This window comes from Eulemur rufifrons, chromosome 12 (genome assembly GCF_041146395.1).
Source record: "Eulemur rufifrons isolate Redbay chromosome 12, OSU_ERuf_1, whole genome shotgun sequence".
In the NCBI taxonomy this organism is placed as follows: domain Eukaryota; kingdom Metazoa; phylum Chordata; class Mammalia; order Primates; family Lemuridae; genus Eulemur; species Eulemur rufifrons.
This window is the reverse complement of record NC_090994.1, coordinates 17125931-17150690: the sequence shown is the minus strand read 5'-3', so window position 1 is coordinate 17150690 and position 24760 is coordinate 17125931. Positions and strand designations below refer to the sequence as shown.

The window sequence follows — 24760 nt, the reverse complement described above, 5'->3', positions numbered from 1 at the left end:
TATGAACAGGCCCTTAACATACGTGAAGTCTCACTGGCCACCACTCCTCCCTGGAACTTAGATGAGCCCTACCCAAACCTGCCTCCGTGTCTCTCTGCCCTGGGCTTCCACTGCAGATCACCGGAAGTAGCAGCGGCATTCACCCTTTGGACCTACAGACAAGTCTTGCTGAAACCTAGAAACAATGCTGCCTTCTAAGGTGACTTGATTATTTTTGCTCTGATCAATTACGTACAATATTGATTATGCTTTCAGAAAGTGATCTTAATTCCCTTATTTCCCAATTCTTGGGGGAAATTATATAGTAGTTCCGAAGTGGGAAAAAATTTGAGGTAACAAAAAATAATTATTTGCACGGCAGCTTTGGACATAAGGCTTTTTGAATGGCCCCTGCCCTATCCTAACAGCCTACAGAAATATATCAGACTTACTGAGTTATAAGATACCAAGTTAGCATTTATACATTTGGGGGGAAAATCCTCTAATGTACTTCATCTTTACTTCTGTAAAAAACTGGTCATAACTTAAATTATGCAAGGCAAGCGAAGGGGCTTGATGTGCATGAGCACAGCTGAGGAGGTTCTGCAGCAAAGTGACAAGAGAAAATCCTTCCGCAAGGACCCTATAGCACATGCTTTGTCTCTTCCATGTCATAGTGACTGATACCACTGACTGTGCTGATTAGAGAGGCTATTCAAGGGAAACCAATGACAAGGACTCAGAAAGGTTTAGGGGAAAACCCAGAGTCAGCAAGCCACTGGGAATAAATGTGGAGGAAAAAACGTGATTTTTTTTTTTTTTTTTTTTTTTTTTTTTGGCAAGCGATGGGGTAAAAATTAGAAAAGAATTAAAGTGCAGTGTTTTGGAATGGGTGGGGAAGTTGTAAAGGAAAAAAAGAACTTCTCGGTATCGCTTCCTCTGAATGCTAATGGGAAGAAAGATTGTTTTTTTCTCAAACAATAAGAAAGCATTACCAAAGTAAAGTTTGCATAATAGCATAAAGGGTCAACGCTGTTGAAGTGAAAAATATTAATTTGAAGTGAAAAATATTAACGTATGCTTGTTTACTTTATCTGGGTTCAAAGACTCTAGTCATTAAAGCTGCAGAGGAGGGCCGCGCTTATCACCTGAGTTGATGGGAGGGTTTCGGATAACATCAGCAATAATCTTCTGAACCTCTGGAGTCAGTCCTGCTCTCTCCAAATCTAGGGGGTAGCCAGCTTTCACCGCTTGGGATAAATGCATGCCAACTGTTTCGAGAGGCAGAATCCTGAACTCAGCTATGTCTTTCTAGAGAAAGAACAGCAAAAGAACCAATCAGTTTTTAAAAGTTTCCACTGTACTTCATAGGAAACACGTATCCAAAATGTGTAGGTCATCAATGTTCACTGAGAAATAAACAATGAACTAAACCTTCACTTATTTTTTTTCATTTTAATGATTTCTTTAAAACTTACCCACACATTATAAACTTCCAAAGGATCTACTTTTTATACTTACTCGTACTGCACTGAATAAAACAAAGTCACCCAGCTTTAGCTAAGAATTCAATCCTCACCCTTCTCTAATTATTCACATTAAAAAGTAATTAGTGGCAGAGAAAAGTCATTCTATACAAGTCTAATAGCTGTCACAACTTTTTGAAAACCTAGTAAACTGTAGTCCAATATTCTATATATTTGGAACAAGACATGTGCTTTGCTTAGATGAATTTCCAAGAAGGGAAATCCTAAAATGCTTAGTGATAACAGGAGACTCCAGAAGCATTCTATACAAGGTTCTTCAAGATTTTAATAGGTTTTTTAGATGGGCTCTGCTCATAACTGCAATTTCACAAGAGCTGTCACCATTTTCCCACTACTGAACTTAACACGAATTGTTTAAATTTAGGATAGTGCTACATATTTATACAGCTTTTTAAACAAATGTGGCTCCAAATATATTTTACGTATTAGGTAAAACATTCTTTTAACTCAGTTTTAACTTATTGCATGATACTCTCTCTCCCACTACATTTTGAAAGTCTGAATTTAGACCGTATTTGTGTGAATGTTGAGTCTTTCACAGAATAGTATTTAAGGCCTTATTTTCATCCTTCAAGGATAGGTTTTAAATTACTTTCATTAACTGTCTACTCTTTTCTACTAGAAAGTGTGCACCATGTGTGCATAATGTCAGGGTTATTTGATACCAGGCATCAAATTACCTCTAACTAACTGGATTATTGCTCCTGATTAATTAGTCCTTAGGCATGTTTAATTTTATGGTTAACTGGCAAGATCCTCTCAGACTCCCAGGAGGTACAGATAATTACACCATCATATTAACAGTAAAATACAACCAAATAATACCAAAAGACACAAATGAAGATATACCATTTTTCACATCTTCAAGCATGAATATGCAATATAACATATGAAACCTCATATTACAGCATTAGAGTATTAGCATGTACTTTATTCAGAAAATTTGGAGCCAATACCAAATTTTCTTAGTAACTGTATTCAATGATCATATGTGCATGGTAAAATTATGTACATACAGGCATATTTAACATGTACATGTAAGTTACTGTTTACATATGAAATTGAACTTAAAATTGCTATTTATCATGTTTCCTTTCAAAAATAGTATTATGGAATTATCTGATTTCTTGGGTAATGGCCTTTGTAAAGGAACTTTAAGAAATCTGATGACCTAATTAGAACATTCAGTGAATAAGATAAGCTATGGCCTTTCTATTCTTATTTATTTTGAACTTCATCTGAATAAAGAATGTATAATGTAGCATAGTAGATGGAGGCACGGAGAACAGAAAAAGCCGGTATGGGATCATAAACCTGTTACAAATCAATTTAATAACGCAGAGGACGGGAATTCAAATTAGTTAACTTTAGCTGGATGGCTCATTCTGCCCCTATTCCACTAAGATATACTCTTTATTTTGTATACAGAAAAACCTCAACGGCCGTAAATATGGTCATTTTTTTATAGTAATTCAGAGTATCAGGCACAGTTAAAAAAATAGTACTACAGGATACAGGATGAAAAGCAAGTTACTTAAAAACTTACTCCCAGTGTTTAGGATAACCGTATATATTTTTTATACATATGCATAAAGATGAGAATATATAAGCATGCATACACACATACATATATATTTGTGTTTGTTTTTCAAGACTGTTTTGCATCTTTTTTCAACTTAATGTATCTTCAAGATTATGTGCTGTTAAGAAACATACTAAATTCTTTAACTATTAGTCCTGTTTTTTAAAAATCAAGTTTTAAAATATGGCTGCTGCAATATCCCTGAGCTATAAATGTGTTTATAGTATCCCTGCCACAGCCTCTATAAGATAAGCATGGTCAAACTATATTTACTGCTATTACTTAATTGACAGACGTAGGCTTAACAGAAAAAAGAAACAACATTCTGTTTTAAAGATAAAATGAGATGTACTGTAGGGTTAGAAGAAATTGATCCCAAGTTACAGCTTTAATATTAAAAAGCTGGTAAAACACAAGCAGAAATAAACTAAAAAAAAAAATTCTCTGTAACTTGAAAGTAACACTTACCACAGACATCTTCTTTTCTTGGAATAAAGAATAAGTGATCCTCAGAGAATGTGCAAATGAATATTTTTTCTTCTGTTCTTCTTGAGGTTTGGTACTTGAAAAGAGATCTGTCTATAGAATTTTAAATATAGCACAAATGATCAACAATATCAATATAATAGCGTATAAATATGATCCTTAGCCACTAGGGAAAAAGATAATATACATAAAATCTCAGTAACAAAGAATTCCCTTTTTATAGGAGCTCAAAAAGAAGTTGGATTTTAATTTTTTTTTTTTTTTTTTTTGAGACAGAGTCTCGCTCTGTTGCCCGGACTACAGTGAGTGCCGTGGCATCAGCCTTGCTCACAGCAACCTCAAACTCCTGGGCTTAAGCGATCCTCCTGCCTCAGCCTCCCGGGTAGCTGGGACTACAGGCATGCACCACTATGCCCAGCTAATTTTTTCTATATATATTTTTAGTTGGCCAGATCATTTCTTTCTATTTTTAGTAGAGACGGGGTCTCACTCTTGCTCAGGCTGGTCTCAAACTCCTGACCTCGAACGATCCACCCACCTCGGCTTCCGAGAGTGCTAGGATTACAGGTGTGAGACACCACGCCCAGCCGGATTTCTTAATATATTAATTTAAAAAGAATAATGCTAGAGAACATAAACTTTTATTAAAATATTTGTAATAAACATTTTCTAGTCTTCTTTTTAGCTAATTAGAAGAAATAAAAAAGGAACTACAGGCTGGGCACGATAGCTTGAATACCTATAACCCTAGCACTTTGAGAGGCCACAGCAGGAGCAATGGCCAGGAGTTTGAGGCCAGCCTGGGCAACATAGCAAGACCCAGTATCTAAAAATAATTTTCTTTAATTAGCCAGGCATTGTGGCTTACAGCTGTCATCCCAGCTACTTGGGAGGCCAAAGCTGGAAGATCACTTGAGCCTAGGAATTTGAGGTTACGATGAGCTCTAATTGGGCCACTAGCCTGAATGACAGACAGAGACAAACTCTGTCTCTCAGGGGGGAAAAAAAAAAAAAAGGAACTATAATATAATAAGAACCACTCTAAATTAGTATCCTAATCCCCTAGAAGTGAATATTGAATGAATGAATAAATTGAATCTATACTCAAATTTAGGTACTATAACCACAAATTCTGCTAACATATCATAAGGAAACAAATCATAACCATATAGAAGACTGTCCAGAAAGTATCAGCCAAGTAATCATTCTCGCTACATGAACAGTGGCCGGACAGCCCTCGTGTATATGTGTGTGTGTTGTATAAATATAAGTATATATATTGGAAAGCAAATACAGTAATTTATACTGAGGCATACAGTTACAACTGGAAAGTTTCACTTGGCCCAAGCAGTGCGTTCTGTCCTACCAAGCTTGGAATATAACGAGGGAACTTCTGATAGTGTCTTAACTCATCTCTTAATTATAAAAGTAGGTTGAGGCATTCTCCTTGGCAATTAAAGTACAATATTTAAATCTAAGTAGCCAAAACGTCTTCTCATCTGAATGGTGCTTAAGTAAGCTTTGCCTACTTTTGTCCTTATGCCTTTCTTATTCATATGTTTCCATAACTAACTATTCTCTGTTCAAGTCTTTTTTTGTTTTTATTTTTTAAAGTTTTATTGTGGGAAATATCAAACATATTCAAAAGTCAAGAGAATGGTAACATGAGCTGCCACGCATGTACCACCTGGTTTCAACAATTGTCTTTCACAGCCAGTCTTGTTTCATCAATACCTTCACACATTCACCAACTCCCCCATGCCTATCCCTAAATTTTTTTGATACGTTAATATCTATACATATTTATGGGGTACAGGTAGTCTTTCATCACATAGAATATAATTTGGTTAGATTTTTGCTCACTACCCTCACATTCTGGCCCTGTCATCTTCAGATTACTTTGAATTACTCTGTTGAGTAGTTTGGATATTCCTAATCCCTTTAGTTGGACATCTATAGATGACATCATCTTTTTGTCCCAAAAATCCTAAAATCTGTATGGATTTCCCAATATTTATGATGGTATTTAAATTTTACTTCAAAATTTTAAAAAATATGTTAAAAGCTAATGAAACTGATAAATAGTAAACCTGGGGCTTAATAAATTACTGTTTGTTAATTTCTTTCATAAATGGTTTCAATTTACAGAATAACACAGGAATAATTCTTCATCAGAGAAATCAGTTATATTCTCTACCAGGAATGTTCCCAAAGGTTTCATCCCTACCCTTTGGAGCACTTATCTTTTGTCCTCCCCTTCAGTTTCCTCTCCTGAAGGGAAGTTGGGAGGGATAATTCATTCACTGTTAAATAATACCACTAATTTACGAAAGAAGACACTACCATCAAGTATATAAAGAGAGGAAACTTACTCAATTACTGATGGTAGGTATGGTATTATTTATCAAATCATTCAGACATTATAATTTCATTTTCAAATATCCATATGGAATATAAGGAATTTTCACACAATGTCTTGTGTAAGAGTATGAAAAAGAAAATTTTAAGTTGCCAAAGATATGCTATAGCAAAAGAGAGAAATGCTATATGTTATACAAAAAGCAGAAGGGTTTTCTACTTAAAGAAGGATTTTTCTAAAGCAGAATCCAACTGTGCCTGCCCAAACCTTACCAGGAGATTCTTAGAAGTAAAAAGCAATCCCATAATACTGTCTAGAATGCATTTAATTCTTCCAGCTTTTTATAGGTGTCTCACGTCTTTTATCTTTCTAATGTCATCCTTATTTCCTTGATGCAGACGAAGAAGTATCAATTCCATTGTGTAGGTAAAGAAATGGAGACCCAAAGAAGTTAAAGATGTTCAGGCAAACTATATAGAGAAGAGCTAAGATCCTGATTCCCTGACTCTGAGTCCAGTAGTCTTCCCACTACCACACCCTGCCTCGCCCTCTGTGCTGGAGTATACAGCATAGTCTGCACGTAGAGTTTAAAGAAAAACCCAAACAATCCTTATGCAAATGGTCATTTATGGTGGGGCAAGAAGTAATAAAAGGATATGAAGGAAATGCCATTAGGAAACGCCATTAAGAATGAAGAGAATAACATGAAATCTATTTAATATCAAAAGACAGCATTACTAGAAGGGGAAGCTAATTAGAGAATACGCCAAAAAATTAGAAACAAAGTAGCTGAGCTCCTTACCAACTGATAGCAAGGATAACGTTGCAGCTTTAATTTCTAACTACCACATTTCAAAGTAAAAGTTGGAATTTATCAACCTAAAATACAATATGCAATTTTTTTTTTTGGGGGGGGGGGGGGACAGAATCTCACTCTGTTGCCTTGGCTAGAGTGTAGTGGCACAATCATAGCTCACTGTAGCCTCCAACTCCTGGGCTCAAGCGATCCTCCTGCCTCAGCTTCCTGAGTAGCTGGGACTACAGGTGCACACCTCCATGCCTGGCTAATTTTAAAAAAAAAAATTTTTTTAAAGAAGGAATCTCACTATGTTGCCCAGGCTGGTCTCAAACTCCTGGCCTCAAGCAATCCTGCCATCTTGGTCTCCCAAAGTGCTAGGATTATAGGCGTGAGACACCACACCTGGCCCTCATTCGAATTTAAAAACAAAACTTCCCAATGACATAGAAAGACATGAGCAGCTGGGACAACTCCTTTCATATCATCTTTAAAAGTAGGTCACTGACATGTTTTCACAACAGATTTACTGCAGAAACCATCTTAATTCATTTTCTAAATGTCCAATATGGAAATGCAAATAAAGGGAGAAAATGTTGCTTTTGAAAGGTGCTTTTGAAATGGTAGAAAAATGCTAACTCTTATCTAAGAGTTCCTGCAAATCACAGTATTTTACCTGAACACGATTTGCTTGGCAGAAATGTTTGATGACTTCCAACAGAGGGGTCAACATAGTAGCTTTACCTTCAGAAACACCATCGATCTTTTTTAGATTTTCAACCGTAGTTGGCCTGTGTTTAAAAAAACAAAAAAGGTCAAGAAACCACTGAAACAGTATCACTCCAGCAACAGAGCTGATGTTCAGCTTCATACTGAAACTCAATCTCAGTAAATGTTTATTTTTTCCAACAACCAAAACCAATATATAAGTAATCAAGTTTTATAATTTCGTTCTTTGCTTTCCACCATTTAAAGACTTGCTGTTTTAACAATTTATTAATAAAAACACTACTGCCTCCTTCACCAGAAAGACACAGTATTAACTGGTAAACAGGCCATTATTATAAAGAAACAAGCTAACATCAATTGTTCCACTCTATTACTGATTTTATTATTTTTATAGAAATGAAAACTATGAGGCTGTAATGAGGGACAACTAAGAGGCTACGAAACTCTCAGAAGAAACTCTCATTATTTTCTCCTACAAAGTAGTTACCTAAAACAGTAAACCTTCTAACTATACTTCAGTCTTTTAGCTCAATATTTCTTACTGTTATTTCTGATTGTGTCCAATATCCAAGAGGCTGTATGATGTCTTCTTTCTAAAAGTCTGCCAATCTAATGATTACTTTTTGCTTAAATATGTTCTCTGAATATTAAAGTATAACCACAGAATATTTTTAACAAAATAACCTGTATGATGTAAACACTCTGTAATATCACTGGAATAGTCGGCACTAAAATAACATTGGGTAAAATTTAGTGACAGAAACAATTTTTTAAAAAGAAGCATAGAACTACCAGAAAAAATTTTTTACAGGAAAGAATACAATTACCAAACTACTATTCTGTGGAAATAATTTCTTCTAAATATTGAATGACCACCTAGTGTTCATTAGGAATTGTGCTAGGTGCTGTGGGAAACACAAAGTGATGAGGCACTAATACCTTTATTCTGAGAGTTTAAAATCTAGGATATACATGTTTACCACTAATTACAAAAAAATAAAATACAGCACTGTGTGATAAGCGCCATAGAAGCGTCCTTTAGAAATCATCTAAAAGTCCTTTGTAAATTCAAGAGAAAGGAATTTAAGACCACAGAAGACTTCATGGAGGAAACAGTAATAAAGCTAGATCTTGAAGGATTTCTTAAGAGGGGTTTTGAGGAATCACGGAAACAAGAAGCAAAATACAAAATTACCTGGAAGGTGAAAATGGCCTTCAACAATGGTAAACAAAACTATTCCAAATTCTGTGACACACATGGAAAAGTGGGTTTAAGTCCATAAATGGAGGGCCTTGGATTCTAAGCTAAAGAAGTTAAGACTGTGAGAAACAATTTAAGCAGAAGTATATGACATAGGAAGACTAATTTGATCCTCATATAGCAGAAGAAAGAGAGAGAGAGAATGAGTGAGCAGTTAAAAGGCTTTTGCAACAGGCCAAGGGAAGATGGTCTGAACTAACACGGTATCAGTAAAAAGGAGGGGGAAGGCATAAGACAGATACACAAACAACATTTAAACCAAAAGATCTGAAAACTATTTAAATGAGAGGAAAAAGGGAACGTATGTCAGAGAAGTGAAAATAATGAGAAGCTTTTAACATTAGGAACCTCTGATTAGGAACGTGATGAGACAACCAACAGAAATAGAGAATTCAAAAAGAGGAGTTTAGGCACTTGGATGAACCACATGTATGGAGGGTAGGTAGATAATGGTTAGATACACACACATACCCACACACACACACACACACTGAATCTGATTGCTGAAAATATAGCGCGTTTTCATACATGTAGAGACACGGGGCTAACACTCAGCAAACAGATAAGCACAGCAGCATGAGAGATTTGGAAGTCACCTCACAGACATGACAGTTAAAGCCATGGTCCTATGCTAGAAGAAAATAAATTGGAACATACACAAAAGACAGCTTACCTCATTTTGGCCATATCCACCAGCATCTTGTTTGTTGCCAGAATAGCTGGAGGAACATCCATTTTATCGCCTTGTTTCTGCCTAGTGTCTACCAATTTGCCATATAACACAGTCTGAACAAAAAACAAAGAAACAACTCAAAACGTACTTAGATCCAAACCTTTATTTTTAGAGCTTCACATATCACATTTTCCCTTAAGATGAATATAAATTGAACTCTACCTCAGACTCTTAGCAAAAGCACAATTTTTAAAATACTGGCCACAGAGTTTTAAGCATGCACAGAATCGTCACTCACTGCTCATAAAATAATTGCCTTTTTACTGCAGCCTTACCTGAGTCTCCTGCTCTTGAGCTGAAATAACAGGCGCTGAAGAAGTGTAAGATTTTTCTGGTGACTGCACCATGATGCTAAAATATTTAAAAGAAAATAAATAATAAGAGCATTTCTTTCTCCCAGTTTACTTTCTATTTCGTTTCGCAGAATCTCTTTCCAAGTCAGTACTAATGTTTATTCTTCACAGTATCGGTAAGGTAATTTATTTAATGACGACAGCGTAGATTTTAAACATTTTGGACCAAATACATTCATTATAATGGTAAAGTAAAAATTGCAATTTGAGTTCACAAAATTGGTGTGTTTAAAAACAGCATTTGTCCCACTCTCTTCCTCAACCAAATGCTTTGCAAGAAAGTACTCCTTATCCATTCCAACAATAACATTTTTTTAACCTACTGGTTTTAATAGATTTTTTAACCTACTGGGATACAATCTTTTATTCTTGTAACGTAACTGATTTTCAGTTAATGGAGAACACTGGCAAAGGATTAATCAAGTTATTCAGAATTTTCTTCAAAATCAAACAAAAATAACAACGTCATTTTGGTTTTGATTTGTAACAAGGAGAGAAAACACCCATTAGCGAACAACATGGTACAAAAGGTACTGGGCACCAAACTAGATAGAAAACCAATTTCTACAGAAGGCATTTCTTGTTGATTAATTATAAATAGGAAAATTTATAAAAATGACCTTGTATAAAATACCCTCTATAAAAGATGTCAAATTTAAGTGATTTCCTGTTTCTTGAAGGTAGAAGGGAAAACATGTTTGGTATTCAACACATGTTTATAAATTTCTCTGTAGGAAGAATTTAGAAACTACAGTGTAAAGTAAAATTTCATTTCCATAATCGTCAAATCCTATCACTAAAATAAGTAGACGTGAAACTCAGGAAAGAGAACTCCTGCTCAAAGAATATCAGAAAATCATAAACTTGCTTTAAATTATATGTTAGCCTTTATCTTAGTATTTACAGAATTCTTTATACTAGTGTATTACTAGAAAAATGGTATTTTAAATTATTTGACAAAGAAATTTTATCATATATACTGGAAAAAGTTTGGGTAACATATCCCTGAGGCAGAAATATATGCAGAAAACATTTAATAAAAAATGTGTTGTCTATGAATATTACAAGTGCACAAAAGTTTAAAATATCTATAATGAGCATTATCAGAGATATAAATGAAGATACTGTATCCACAAAACAAGACTGTTATACATTATTAAAGAAATAAGAAGAGAACAAGAGTTAGAAATGAAAAATTCGTAACTAAAATTAAAATTTCACTAGACAGGAGGGGATAAAAAGTTAAGGAACTCTCCAAGAGATTAAACTGAGAGACTGAAATGGGAGAAAAGAAAAATTAGTAAAAGGAATACTAAAAACCAAGCAAAGACAATTATGAATACCAAAAAAAAAAAAGAAAAAAAGGTAGGAGTGGCCGTAACAGAATTTTGCTTAGTAGTATGTATATAATATTCGTGTAGTTATAACAGTGTAAAACAATTATATAATGTAAAAAATTATTAGAATGACCAAACTTTTAACATAATTACATCAGTAGAGGAATGAGTGAGGAGAAATCTACCATGACAGGAAGTTGACAGAAAATTTCTAATACTAATAAGTCAACAAACAGTAGTCTAAGCAGGTCACTTAGAAATATGGAGGCAAATGCCAGAGAAATCAGCTGGAACATTTGACGTGACTGCTGCTATAGGAAAGAACAAAAGTGAGTTTGGGAAGCATGTGGACTGGTATGCTTTGTCATAAGCCTTTCGGTACCAACTGATGTCTTAAACCAAGTACAGGTATTATTTTAATGAAAATTAAAGTGAATTTTTATATAATACTGATACAGAAGCAGACTGTTCACTTCTGTACACTAAGCCTATATATTTAAATTACTTTCTGGACCACTCCACAGGTATCCCAAACTCAGTATGTCTATCACTAAACTCTTGATTTTAACCAGAATCAACTTCGTCCAAACTCCTGTTGATATTCTGACCTCCTCCCACGAATCATGAATATTCTTAATGGTATCTAGAATGGTAAATCCTTCCCAGAAGTTTTTCAATTGACTTTGTCAAGATTTATCAGAGGAATCACTATCTGTGGCAGCTACAGCCTTATAAAATGTATTTTTTAAATAAGACCTGAAAGTCAAAATAACTCCTTGATCTATGAGCTACACAACAGATGTTGTGTTAGCAGGCCTGAAAGCAACATTCGTCTCCTTGTATGTCTCCATTACAGCTCTTGGTGACCAGGTGCATTGTCAATGAGCAATAGAATTTTGAAAGGAATCCTTTTCTAAGCAGTAGCTATCAATAGTGGGCTTAAAATACTCAGTAAACCATGTTATTAGCAGATGTGCCGTCATCCAAGCTCCGTTGTTCCACTGATAGTGCACAGGCATCGACTTCTTAACGGCTCTAGGATTTCTGGAATGTTAAATGAGCATTGGCTTCAACTTAACATCACCAGCTGCATTAGCCCATAATAAGAGAGTCAGGCCATCTCTGAAGCTTTGAAGCCAGGCATTGACTTTTCTTCTCCAGCTATGAAACTCCTAAATGACATATTCTTCCAATAGAAGGCTGTTCCATCTACATTGAAATCTGTTGTTTAGTGTAGCCACCTTCATCAATTATCTTAGCTAAATCTTCTCAATAACTTGTTGCAGCTTCTCCATCAGCACTTGCTGCTTCACCTTGCACTTTTATGTTACAGAGCAGCTTTTTTCTTTAAAGCTCATGAACCTCTGCTAGCTTCAAACTTTCCTTTTGCAGCTTCCTCACCTCTCTCAGCCTTCATAGAATTGAAAAGAGTTAGGGCCTTACTCTAAATTAGTCTTTGGCTTAAGGGAATATTGTGGCTGCTTTGATCTTCTGTCTAGACTACTAAAACTCTCTCCATGTTAGCACTAAGGCTTTTTTGCTCTCATCATTCATGTGTTCACTGAAGTAGTACTTTTCATTGCTTCAAGAATTTTTCCTTTGCATTCGCAACATGGCTAACTCTTTCGTGCAAGACGCCTAGCTCTCGGCCTGTCTCAGCTTTTGACATGCCTCACTCACTAAGCATAATTTTTCTAGCTTTTGATTTAAGTGAGAGACATGTGACTCTTCCTTTCACTTGAACACTTAGAGGCCAATGTTATTAATTGGCCTAATTTCAACATTCCTGTGTCTCAGCAAACAGGGAGGCCCAAGGAGAGGGAGAGAGACGGGGGAAAGGCCGGTTGGTGGGGCAGTCGGAACACACACGACATCGATTGTATTTGCCGTCTTATGTGGGCACGGTTCATGAAGCTCGAAAACAATGACGACAGTAACATCAAAGTTCACCAATCACAGATCACCATAACAGATATAATAGCAATGAAAAAGTCTGAAATACTGTGAAAACCAAGACGTGACACAACACACACTGCTAGAAAAATGGTGCCAACAAACTTGCTTGATGCAGGGTTGCCACAAACCTTCAATTAGTAAAAAATGCAATATATGCAAGGTATAATAAAGCAAAGCACAATAAAACAAAGTATGCCTGTATATATTTTATACAAATACAATTAAATAGTCTGTAGATGCTAGAAGTAGACAAACACAGATTTGAAAGCCAGCTCTGCCACTAGCTGTATGCTGTTGAATAAGTTAGTTAACTTCTTATCCCTTGGTACCTTCAACTATAAAAGGGGGGTAAATATTAACAGCTAACGCATACATTGTAAGAATTAAATAAGCTATTACATATAAAGTTCTTAGCATTTAACACAGTGCCTGGCAACAGTAATATCCAAGAATCATTAGCTATTAAATTAACATTAATAATAGGTTGCTTTAATAATTATACTGAAGGCTTATGCTTTAACTTCCTTATGCTAATGAAATATCCCAACATCTGACAGTCCTTTCTCTGTAGGAAAAAAAGAAAAAAGTGCTCATAACATATAGAACATAGAAATACAGAACTCTGTACCTTTTTTTAGGAATGGTACTTCCAGAAGAAATCTTCTGGAATGCTTCATAAGAATACATCTTCTCCATGTTAGACTGCTTTTAAACACATAAAGGTCCATTAGAAAAAGAAGTTTTAAATGTGAGGAAAATAAAGATGCAAAATCTCACAGTGACAATTTTTCCTTTGACTAATCAGGTCATCAAATAAATCACCCGAAAATAAGCTCATGAATTATCAACTTCTAGAGTTCTAAAGGCACGTAGAAATAAAACTTAATGTCCCATTCCTCTAAAATTATAGAAAATAAATGATCAAAAGAATGTAAGAGCCAAAGTTACAAAAACAATTCAATTATTTAATACATCCTGCATACTTTACTAAAGCAGAAAGAGTTCACCAGAAAACTTAATTCATCACATTTGTCCATTATCCCAGTGTTCTAATTAGCTGAAGTCTGCCTGTGGGTTAGTTATCTAAGCTCCAAAACAAAGCAAGAAAGTGTGTGCATACAGCTTTAATGAGAACTCAGAATCAGCGTTATTTTTCTATCAACTGTAAGTATTATAATACGTAAACAAACTCTAAGCCAAATGATTACAAGGCTTAAAAGAATCAAAATGAGTTACTTTCTCAAATACTTCTAATACTTCTATTAGCCCCCAAAATCATATACCACGTATTTTAGTCTGCTCATTCCACTTCTCTTTCCAAATTTTTGTTTTGTTATATATGCCATTTTCACTTTAAATGGAAAATTAAAATATAAAATTTTAAAACAGGAGTTGCATCAATAAAGAATGAAATAAATAAGAACCATCTCTTTAAAACAAACCACCTTTTCTGCAGTTAATTCAATTGGTCCTTGATTAGAGGAATGCGGTGCACGGCCTGAATACACAGCTTTAGAGCTGAAAAACAGTAAAATTAAATTATCTCAAATGTTAGAATGCAATTATCTAATTCACGAATCATCACACTCCCACTCCCAGAAAGGTACGTAAGATTATATTATTACACTTTCAGAACTGGTGATTTTTAAAACCGATATTTTATTTTTCCCAGAAAATGCTCTAGGAGATTTAAGAAGTTTGAAAGAGAAAACTCAAAAAAGATAGAGAGCATGTAAAGGTACTAAAAAGTAGGCAACAATTACATATTCCCTTCCCACCTTCTACACATAAGAAGGAAATAGACTATATGGATTCCTCAGCATTCATCTCAATGCTGCTGCTTTAATCTATGGGAATGAAGCTTTCTAAATACTACGGTCAGTGCTTCCCAACAACCAGGGGAGTGTTCTATGATTTATCTTTCTCACACAGACCCCTGCCTCCAAACTGACTAAAATAAGCACGGAAAAACAAACAAGTAACTCATTTTACCTCTGTAGTGCCTATAAGTTGGTATAATGTGAATCATTTAAACAGCAACAAAAAACCCAGAACATAAAAGAGAAAAATTGAAAAATGAACCTCGGCAGAAGAGACTTCGTTGGACACCATTCTTCATATCCATTAGCTTGAAGGATAAGTCTGGGAGGAGATTCTGTCCTGGCTTTAGCAAGCCAATTTTCACCCTGTCAAAAGCAAGAAGAATCTTTTAATGCACAGTGAGAAAAATTAAGTCAAACAGGCAGGCTTCTAGATTGTTTACCTTTCCAGTAACGGTGCAAATCTCCACATATTTGTTATGCCCAGGAATTTTTTGCAAGAATCCCTCAGTTATAAGCTGACAGGAAAGAGCCTTCCACCAACTCTCCATCTTATCCTTGCCAATGCCAAAGAAACTGTGAGTGCGATATTGATCTGGAAGACGCTGAGAATTCTGAAATTAGAAATAAAATCAGTATCTTAAAACGTTTAAAAACAGGTTAAGTAAAACACAAACCCATGTATGGACCCTTTGGACTTAACACTAAATTTCAACTTTAAAAACCTACAGAGTTTTTATACCTATCGTGCATGTTGTGAACACTCAACTCATAAACAAACATATATCCCAAACAGTGTTCCTTTTGTGTTTTAAATAATACCAAGAAATTTCACATATAATTCAGATGCATTTTTTCAATGTATAGGTTTGGATATGTGTTTAGAATACTTAACCTTTACTTTTTAGACCTCTGTTTAGCATACACACATTATTCTTTGAAAACACTGATCCTAATCCCCAGCTCAAGACTAGAACCAGTGTGACCAACAGCAATGTCACCCAAAAGCTACTAATCCACGAGTACACTGCAACAACTCACGGCTTCCACTGCATGGTTGTTTTTATTGTGCTTTTGTTCATGAGAAGCACTGAGAAGTTTACTTCATCATTTTTGATTTAGCTGCTTCACTGAGACATACCAGGAAAAGCAGGTGCACGCTAAACAGTTGATGGTTTTGAGGCATTTTCTCCTAAGTAAAGAGAGAATTCCAATGGGAGACTATTCGTAGCCATCAAGTTCTAGAAATGTTAGGGAAGCTGCAGTTCTCTTGTCCTCTAATGGAGGGGACTCTCCCTGCCTTCACTCTCTATAACATATTTTTCCATTCACTTCGTCCTCTTACTGCCTCTTTCATTCATCCTACACATTTAAATATGTATAGTAGTACATGAGCATAGGACTGTATAGAAAGTCACGCCTGTCTAATGTATTCATGGTAAAAATGGCAGATTGTAATTCAAGGGTCATTCTAACCTCCATCCACTGTGATTTCTTCTACTGCAAAATCTAGGAAGTTATAAACACTTTTTCAAACTCCCCTTCAGCTAGGGTTCTGGACGTGATTTAAGTTCTGCTAATCAGAGCTCTATTTACATGACATGTATAAGCAGAAAGTGAGGCAAAGGCTGCTATTCCTGCTATTGTTGCAGGCATACACGATCGTTAAGGTGTTTAATTTTCACAAGATAGCGTCAGCAAAGAACCCAGCACACAACTACTAAGTATGGAAAGGCATCCGTGTTTTTGATACAGGTTATAGCAGGTAGAGGTTGGTTCTCAGAGCAAGCAGAAGTAAAATCTTCCTGATGGTTGCAACTTCCAACACAGTGCTGTTTGGGGTCAGGTGCTGTAGAGGCAGCTGCCCAAGTTGACAGATAGCTTTTTGATTGCAGAAGAGGGACTTACTAACCAGACACTAAAAATTACTCTTCCAGCTTTTCCTTTCCTAAGCAGAAAAAACCTGAAGTGAATGAGCATATTTATTAGTGTGCAACAATGAGATTTCTTCTCATCAGTAGGGAGTACCTGTCCCTACCCCTCATGAGCAATAACCATTGTGAGTACTGTGTATTGTGTGAATAAATTCACAATGCATGGTGATTGCCATGGAAACAAGACAGAGAATGAAGTATCTTTGCTCTTTGATACAAAGTATCTTTGTTTTAAAGGTATCTTATTCCCTTTTCAACTAGAAATCCAAACTGAACCAAGTAACATGTTTTCAAAACCCAGAATTGAAACAGGATACAGTAAAAATTTTCAACAAGAAATGTTAAATGATTTCTCACTCTTGGCAAGGCATCCTTCATTAATTGCTTAAGTGTTCTAGTTAATGTAATTGTCCAGGTTATCCACTGACAGAGTAAAACTAGGATGAAAAAGCCATGACAAAGTTCAGCACTTCGGAAACGTGATGATATGTATATAACACGTACAGAGAACACAGTGTAGGGATTCGGGCATTGATTTTTTTTTTTTTTTTTTTTTTTTTTTAGAGTGACCAGACTCCAAATGGGCATTGATTTTTAAGGAGGGCACAGTTTTATACACACATCCCTTACCAATGGCAAATCTTCATTCTAGTATCTCTAGATAATTCAATTTAAAAATATGAATTTAAAAGTGTAACAGCACAATACAAAGAAAAGGCACTAGACTAGTAGGCAGGAAAACCTTTTGCTCATCCGATTCCGGCACAAAGTAACCATGAGGACCTCGAGCAGGTCATTTAACTTCCATTTTAACTCAGTTTCCACTACAGTAAAATAAGGTGTTAGAGTTAAATAGTCTTAGCCAGTTTTAGCTCTAAGAGGCTATAGTTCTACAATTTCACACTGTTCTTTTCCTTTAAAAATCAGGTGGGAAATATAAGGGTCACCAAAACTGACATATCATGGAATGTGGAAATCTACTAATCGATGGACAAGTGTTGGAATAAAGAGAACTTGACTGGTCACAGTACACAATGCAAGGTAAGAGTTTCTGATAAAAGCAAAATCTTTGCCCCAGTATCCAATAGAGCAGTGGTACCCAATCTTTTTGGCACCAGGGACTGGTTTCATGGAAGATAATTTTTCCTCGGACCAGGGTCAGGGAGTGGGAGGAGGATGGTTTAGGAATGATTTGACCATGTTACATGTATTATGTACTTTACTTCTATTATTATTACATTGTAATATATAAGGAAATAATTACACAACTCACCCTTACTCAGAATCAGTAGGAGCCCTAAGCTTGTTTCCTACAACTAATGCTACTGCTGATCTGAGAGGACGCAGACCTCAGGCAGTGATGCCAGCAATGGGGAGCGGCTGTAAATATAGATGAAGCTTCGCTTGCTCACCTGCTGCTCACATCCTGCTGTACCGCCCCATTCCTAACAGGCCACCAGTACTGGTCCAGGGATGGGGACCACAGTGATAGAGGGGAAAGAAAAAAAAAAACACCTTGCTGCTTCTCCGAATTAACTCCTTTAAAAATCACAATTGCTTTTTGTGGTAATTCTTTCTGTTGCGAATGCCACAGTCTTCTCCATCCATCTTCCCTCATTCTACCTCTGAATAAAAATCCAAATACACAACATCTCACCAAAATTTACCATATCCCCTCATAAAGTAGGAAGCTCTGGTGGTACCTTCACAGAGACTTCTCTAATTTCCCTAAGCACTGTCTCTTCAGAACTTCAGTAATACTTCATATCTATTCATATGTCCCTTATCTCTTCCCAGCTCACACCTTGCACACTGGATGATAAGTTTCATCTAATTTAGCTCTGAATCCCCCACAAAATACAATATAGTACCTTCCACAAAAATACATGTTTAACTAGTGGAACAAAAATATTAACAGTTATAAACTCCAACCCAAGGAGTTTTAAATTCCTGAGTGCTAAAAGTACAAAACAAGCCCATAGCTTTTGTTAAATATTTTAACTTTTTTTTTTTCTTTTTTTTGGCCTCTATCCCAGTTCCTACAGACCAAAGAAGCTCACAACTGCCACTTCAGAAAGACATTGTGATCCATAATTCTATGTGTAAAATAAAACCAATGATAAAGTAACAAGAATTATCACGGGGAATATATTTCAATCAGATAAAATAGCCTGTCCAGAAAACTAAACGGATAACTGTCTCCTGTTAATTTCAAAATTATAAAGCATGATTAAAACTACCAATAGTCCAATGGCTGCCTATTGTCAAATCATATTTTATCAAAAGTGTTACCTAATTCTAGAGCCATGATAAAGTTCACCACTTTGATAATGTGATCAGGAAACAGGTCTCACTTAATCTCCTGGTTACACAAATTAATGACTGTGTTTCTCTTTTCTAATCTATAAAATTGTGGTCACTGCACATTTTATCACATATTCACACACGGTATTTAAAGATTTTTATATGGAGAGCTGTTCAAACAGCTAAAAGAAAGTTCCTTAGGCAATACTTTCACTATTTCATTTCTAATCAAACTTGTGCTGTAAAAATAAAATTTTAAGCTCCATTCACAAACTCGTGGATAGGCTGCATAATTGTTCATACTATTTAGAAAAATCTTGTGTAAGAGAATCATGTGCTGCTGAAATTATATCTGTTATATATTTACATATATTATCTTTTTAAACAAATTCCAATAGTTCCCAGTTTAAGACACTTACTTTACAGATCAAAATTACATACAAAGAATTAGTTTTTCCTAAATTCGTTAAGGGGAACAATTACTAAATTCTCAAAGGAATTACAATGATAACTTTAAAAACGATATCCCAGTAGGTACCAAGATCACTGAATTGAGGGAGAAAAAAACTTGCCTTGTTTTTGCTGCAGTTAGTGTCTACAAATCTTCGTTAAGTGGTACTTTTTAAAAAGTTTTACACTTTTACCTAGCAAGGGTGGTATAAAATTTCACAAATGATAAACTTCTTAATTTGAGGACTCCCAGAAGAGACTGCTGGTGTAAGTGGTCTGACTTGGTTTTTTAATAGGTGAAATCTGATCCCTCTTGTGACCAGTTCGAGTTTGTCTAGGAACCCACTTATACTTATTTGTTGATACTGGATACGGCTGGATTATTCCAAATTAAAACAAGGATAATTTTGATAAATTATACATTCAACTGGGAAACACAGGTTTTGAAGGTGACAGAGATAGAAGAAGTTTCCACAGATCTCAATTATATTTAAGCTGTCCCTTGCAACTGAAATTCCTTTTTATAAAAAATACAGTATTACTCCTAGCAGCTAAAGTAGTTCCTTAGGCAACACTTCTACTATAACTGATCAAACTTGTGATTTACAAACAAAATTTAAACTCCATTTAGAATCTAAAACATCAGTACATGAAAAGTCAACAGAGGATTTCAACATATTTCATTGAAAATATTTCACAACTAATTTAATATGTTCCTTTCTAAACAAAATAAAAACTCACAATATAAATATTCATGTGAAGCATTCCAAGTATTTAACAAATAAATGCTTACCTAAATGATTTTTTTAAATTCTACAATTTTAATCTCTATTTTAAAGTATATTTTTAATCAGTACGTGTATTTGCAAAGTATGCTATCTCTCATTCTTGATTTATTCAACCAGTATCAATCTATAATACTTTTGTTTCACAGACTTCTAAATCAGGAATAAAATCACGTAAACAAAAGGACTACAGAACAAGTTCTTGGACTGTAAGCGTCATGTCTTACTCATATTTGTACCTGCAGTGTAGCAGAATGCTGGCATACTAATCGCACCAAAAAAAACCAAACAAACAAACAAAAAAAAAAACCAGTAGTTGAATTGAATTGACTATGTATTCATTGGGAAAGCAAAAATACACACCAAAAAGCAAAAACAAAAAAAAAACCAAAATACTTTCTTAGAATTTTAAATACTTCTGATAGGAACAGAAGGAAAGATTTAAAAAAAAAAAAAAAAAAAATCCAAAAAAACCACAAACCTTTGTGCCAAATACCATTATTGAAATTAGATACTTACAAAACAATCCCTGAAACTAAAGTTTCGCTCAAAGACTTTAGCAGTTTTCTGGGCACCAAAAGATAGAATTTTATTCTGCCTGTCTCTTGACACTACGAAAATTAACTTTACTTAATTATCCTAGGAAAGACCAGCCTAGAGATTCACCAACTGCAATGTGATAAACTAATACAGTGCTAGACTGCCATGCAGAGCTGAACATGAAAACATCTGAAGATGTGATACACACAGGTTTTATCCAGTAATGAATGTAGTGTTTAACTGAAACTTAATATGACTCTCTGAATTTCTAATAAACTCATCTAAAGTCAAAGCTACAATTGTAATACAGAAAATTTCTGAAGAAAAGTTTAATAGGCGTAAAAGAAGAACTACAAAGGGAATTCACTGATATACTTACAGATCCTCGGAGAAATAAAATTGGAACTCCAATTCCAAACTTTCCTCCCAAGATGGCCACAGCAGATAGCAGCTGAAATGCTTGCGGACCGAAGTCTTGGAATGTATCTTCTGAAGAATAGCAATGACCAAGTCTAAATAAAAATAATAATAAATTAGGAAATCTTAGCCAAGGCATATACCTTTAAAAATAAAAAGATTTCATGTAACAATTAGCCAAGAAAAAAATATCTCACATGTGCCAACTGCTTCAAAAGTTACAAATAAAGTTCATTGCAGCCAAAGAGTGCGGGTGTATTGAAAACATGAAAAATAAACTATAACAGCTATAACTGTAGAGAAGGAGTTCAAGCAAGCAGTGTTGCAGTATTTACAAGCAGAACAGTTCCATTTGATTGATTATGTAAAATATTGAACTTCTATGTTAGCTTTTGTTGGAAAACAAGGGTTGTTGCAAAGAAAAGGTTTTTAACTTAAAAAAACAAACGAATCCTGGTTGCTACCTCCTTCTGCTGCTGCTCCTGGTGCTGCTTGTGTGCTCATTCAGGGCAGATCTGGCTTCTCTTGTGAAGCAGCAGCTGAAGACACTCCTGAGCTAACCGTGGCCAAGGAAAAGCCCGTGGAAGGCGTCAAGACTGAGAATGACATTACTTTGAAGGTGCTAGGCCACGATGGTTCTGGGGTGTCGTTTAAGATTAAAAGGCACGCATGCACCACTACTTAAACCAATGAAAGCCTACGCTGAAGGACAGGGCTTGTCAATAAGGCTGATCAGATTCCGACTTGATGGGCAGCCAATGAATGAAACAGACACACTTGCACATTTGCAAGTGGAGGATGAAGATACAATTGATGTGTTGCAGCAGCAGACAGGAGGTGTCTGCTAACAAGGGGACCTGCTGCTTTACTCCAGAACTCTCTGCTTACAGACCAAGAATACATTCTCAATTAGAAAAACACCAACTTGGTTCCACCATATGTCAACTACAGAGTATGGTTTTCTCCATTCTTTCATTTTCTCCTTCCTGTTCCTTTATTGTACATAAAGTAACCAGTGTATGAGCAGAAGCATATTATTTTTTTTTTTTAACTAAATGGCCTACAGTTATGTTTTCATTGACATGAAATGGAGCTGGGGGCACTCACTCTAGCCTGGGCAGAGCGAAGACTCCATCTCAAAAAAAAAAAAAAAAAAAAAAGAAATGGAGCTGGGATGGGGAAAAGTACAAAAAGTACTGGTTCCGTGAGAAGACTCCCTCTTTTCCCTAGTGGCATGCTCATTCAGCTCTTTATATTCCAGAGAGTTATTTCGCAATCACCGTTCTACCAAAAAAGAACATAAAAATCCTTGTATCCCTTACTCAATTGGAGAATTTTAATATTTTTCATTTATTATTATTGAACCAAGAATAATTTTATAACATTTTTTGTATGTAACTGTTACATATAGCACAATCTGTCTTTAAGTAGGTATAAATTACTCTAAATAACTCCTAGATAGGTTTCCCTTTAAGCTAGGCATCTTGTTTAAATAAACATCTTGTTGAAAATGAAAAAACAAAACCCAAATCTCCCACGCAATAAATTGTTAAACTCTAATGGCTGTAAAATATGACACAAAGATTATAAACCTTTCATTTATGTACTTTTTTTTTTTTTTTTTGAGACAGGGCCTTGCTCTGTCACCCAAGCTGGAGTGCAGGGGTGTGATCAAAGTTCACTGAAGCCTCCAATACCCTGGGCTCAAGCAATTCTCCTGCCTCAGTCTCCTGAGTATGTAGGGCTACAGGCGCACACCACCAGGCTTGGCTAATTTTTAAAAGAAATTTTTTTATAGATGGGGTCTCACTATGTTGCCTAGGCTATTCAACTCCTAGCCCCAAGTGATCCTCCTGCCTTGGCCTCCCAAAGTGCTGGGATTACTGGCATGAACAACTGCTCCTAGCCCATTTAAATACATTTGGAAGTTAAATTCCTAAGTCATCCTTCCAGCAGATTAGAAATTATCATTAAGACAAATGAGAATTCTTTAAGTAGGCTGACAAATAAATTCATTTTTATTTAAATACATAAATTTTTGGTTTAAAAAATTAAAATATGTATCATTCAACAAAAATTCAACTAAACATGATTTGAAAAGGGAGAGAGAAGCAAAGACTTTTGGAATGTTCATCTATAAGAAGAAATCTTTACCTGGACCTGCAATTATCACAGCACTTTTCAGTTCCTATAATTTCCAAGGAGGCTTTTCGTAGTTGTTTGTCCTCAAAATGAGACAAGATGATTCTACCCAAGAGAAAATTTTAAATTAAATAAAAGAACAAAAACATATATGTTAAATTCATTCCTGAAAATAATGAGGTAAAATCATCATTAATTGATTCACTTGGGACCTCATTATTTCACTTCAGTTTACTCAGGCACAAAAAAGGTTGCCTTAAAAAATTCAGCACACATCAACAAAATATTTCAAAATACCTCAAATTATTTAGCAAAACATTTTTCTTAAAAGAGAAGCATCCATAAATGTTATTAAATGATATAAAATAAATGATACATACTGTCGCCTACAACTACTGGAAAGAAGATATTTCTCCATCTTTTCCATCATCCTTAATTTGTATAATCGAAACTTTTCATCACGTAGCTCAGTAAGGCGGTGCCTGTCAATTAAAAATGTAACAGAAATATGTTAAACTATATTAGCAATTTTGTTACTTTTTATTTACTTAATTACTGTTTAGTTTTCATAAACTAGAAAACTCACACCTCTATATAGTTTTTTTCACCCCAGAAAGTTCTCTCGTATTCCTTCCCAGCTAATGCCCCACACACACGAGGCCAGCATTTTTCTGATTTTTTGAATGAAAATTGCTTTTGAAAAAAATTCTACCTATGTACAAGTACCAATTCTTCAGCTGCCTTTGAAAAATTATTATAAACCCTAAAGTTTTCATTTTGATTTATATGTCAAAAACTTTTTGGCTTGTACCAAGCCTTCTACAATATGTCAATTTTTACACTTTCCCAGTAAAAAGGTTATTCTTTATTTTCTATAAGAAACTAAAAGCATTAACGTAAGAAATACTGAAAGAGGCTCATGACCCAAATATGATCCAAATATTAGGTTTTCAGGACTTCTCAGCCCTCTAAAACTGTCTCTTGGTATTATGGAGTATGGTATTATGGAACACGTATCAAGATTAGGTTCTTTTTTCTATTTTAACTGATTGTTTTTGCCATAATACTGAATTTATTTAAAATTGTTAAGTAACATTAAAGAGATGTTTCTTTTTTTAAAGTCAGTGCTGCTATGACTCATCCTGACTCTATTAATTTCAGTCTTCTATAAAGAAACTCTATGAATATCAAATATCAGATGATGGCAATCTCCCAAATAGCTTTCCAAATCTTTCCAAGAATAAATAAAA

At 35.1% G+C, this 24760-nt stretch overlaps 1 protein-coding gene across 1 annotated transcript in view; it reads right to left on the bottom strand.

The window, feature by feature from the left end:
* WRN (WRN RecQ like helicase) overlaps window positions 1-24760 on the bottom strand; it is an 84226-nt gene that overhangs the window by 5371 nt on the left and 54095 nt on the right. Inside the window, exons 21-32 of the mRNA XM_069485238.1 lie at window positions 23891-23992; window positions 23523-23615; window positions 21331-21463; window positions 15382-15552; window positions 15201-15304; window positions 14564-14636; window positions 13747-13823; window positions 9748-9823; window positions 9413-9525; window positions 7426-7540; window positions 3577-3687; window positions 1128-1290 (exon numbers count right to left, since the gene is read on the bottom strand). Of these exons, the coding sequence (XP_069341339.1) occupies window positions 1128-1290; window positions 3577-3687; window positions 7426-7540; window positions 9413-9525; window positions 9748-9823; window positions 13747-13823; window positions 14564-14636; window positions 15201-15304; window positions 15382-15552; window positions 21331-21463; window positions 23523-23615; window positions 23891-23992 (1331 nt within the window). The remainder of the gene's footprint in view (window positions 1-1127; window positions 1291-3576; window positions 3688-7425; window positions 7541-9412; window positions 9526-9747; window positions 9824-13746; window positions 13824-14563; window positions 14637-15200; window positions 15305-15381; window positions 15553-21330; window positions 21464-23522; window positions 23616-23890; window positions 23993-24760) is intronic.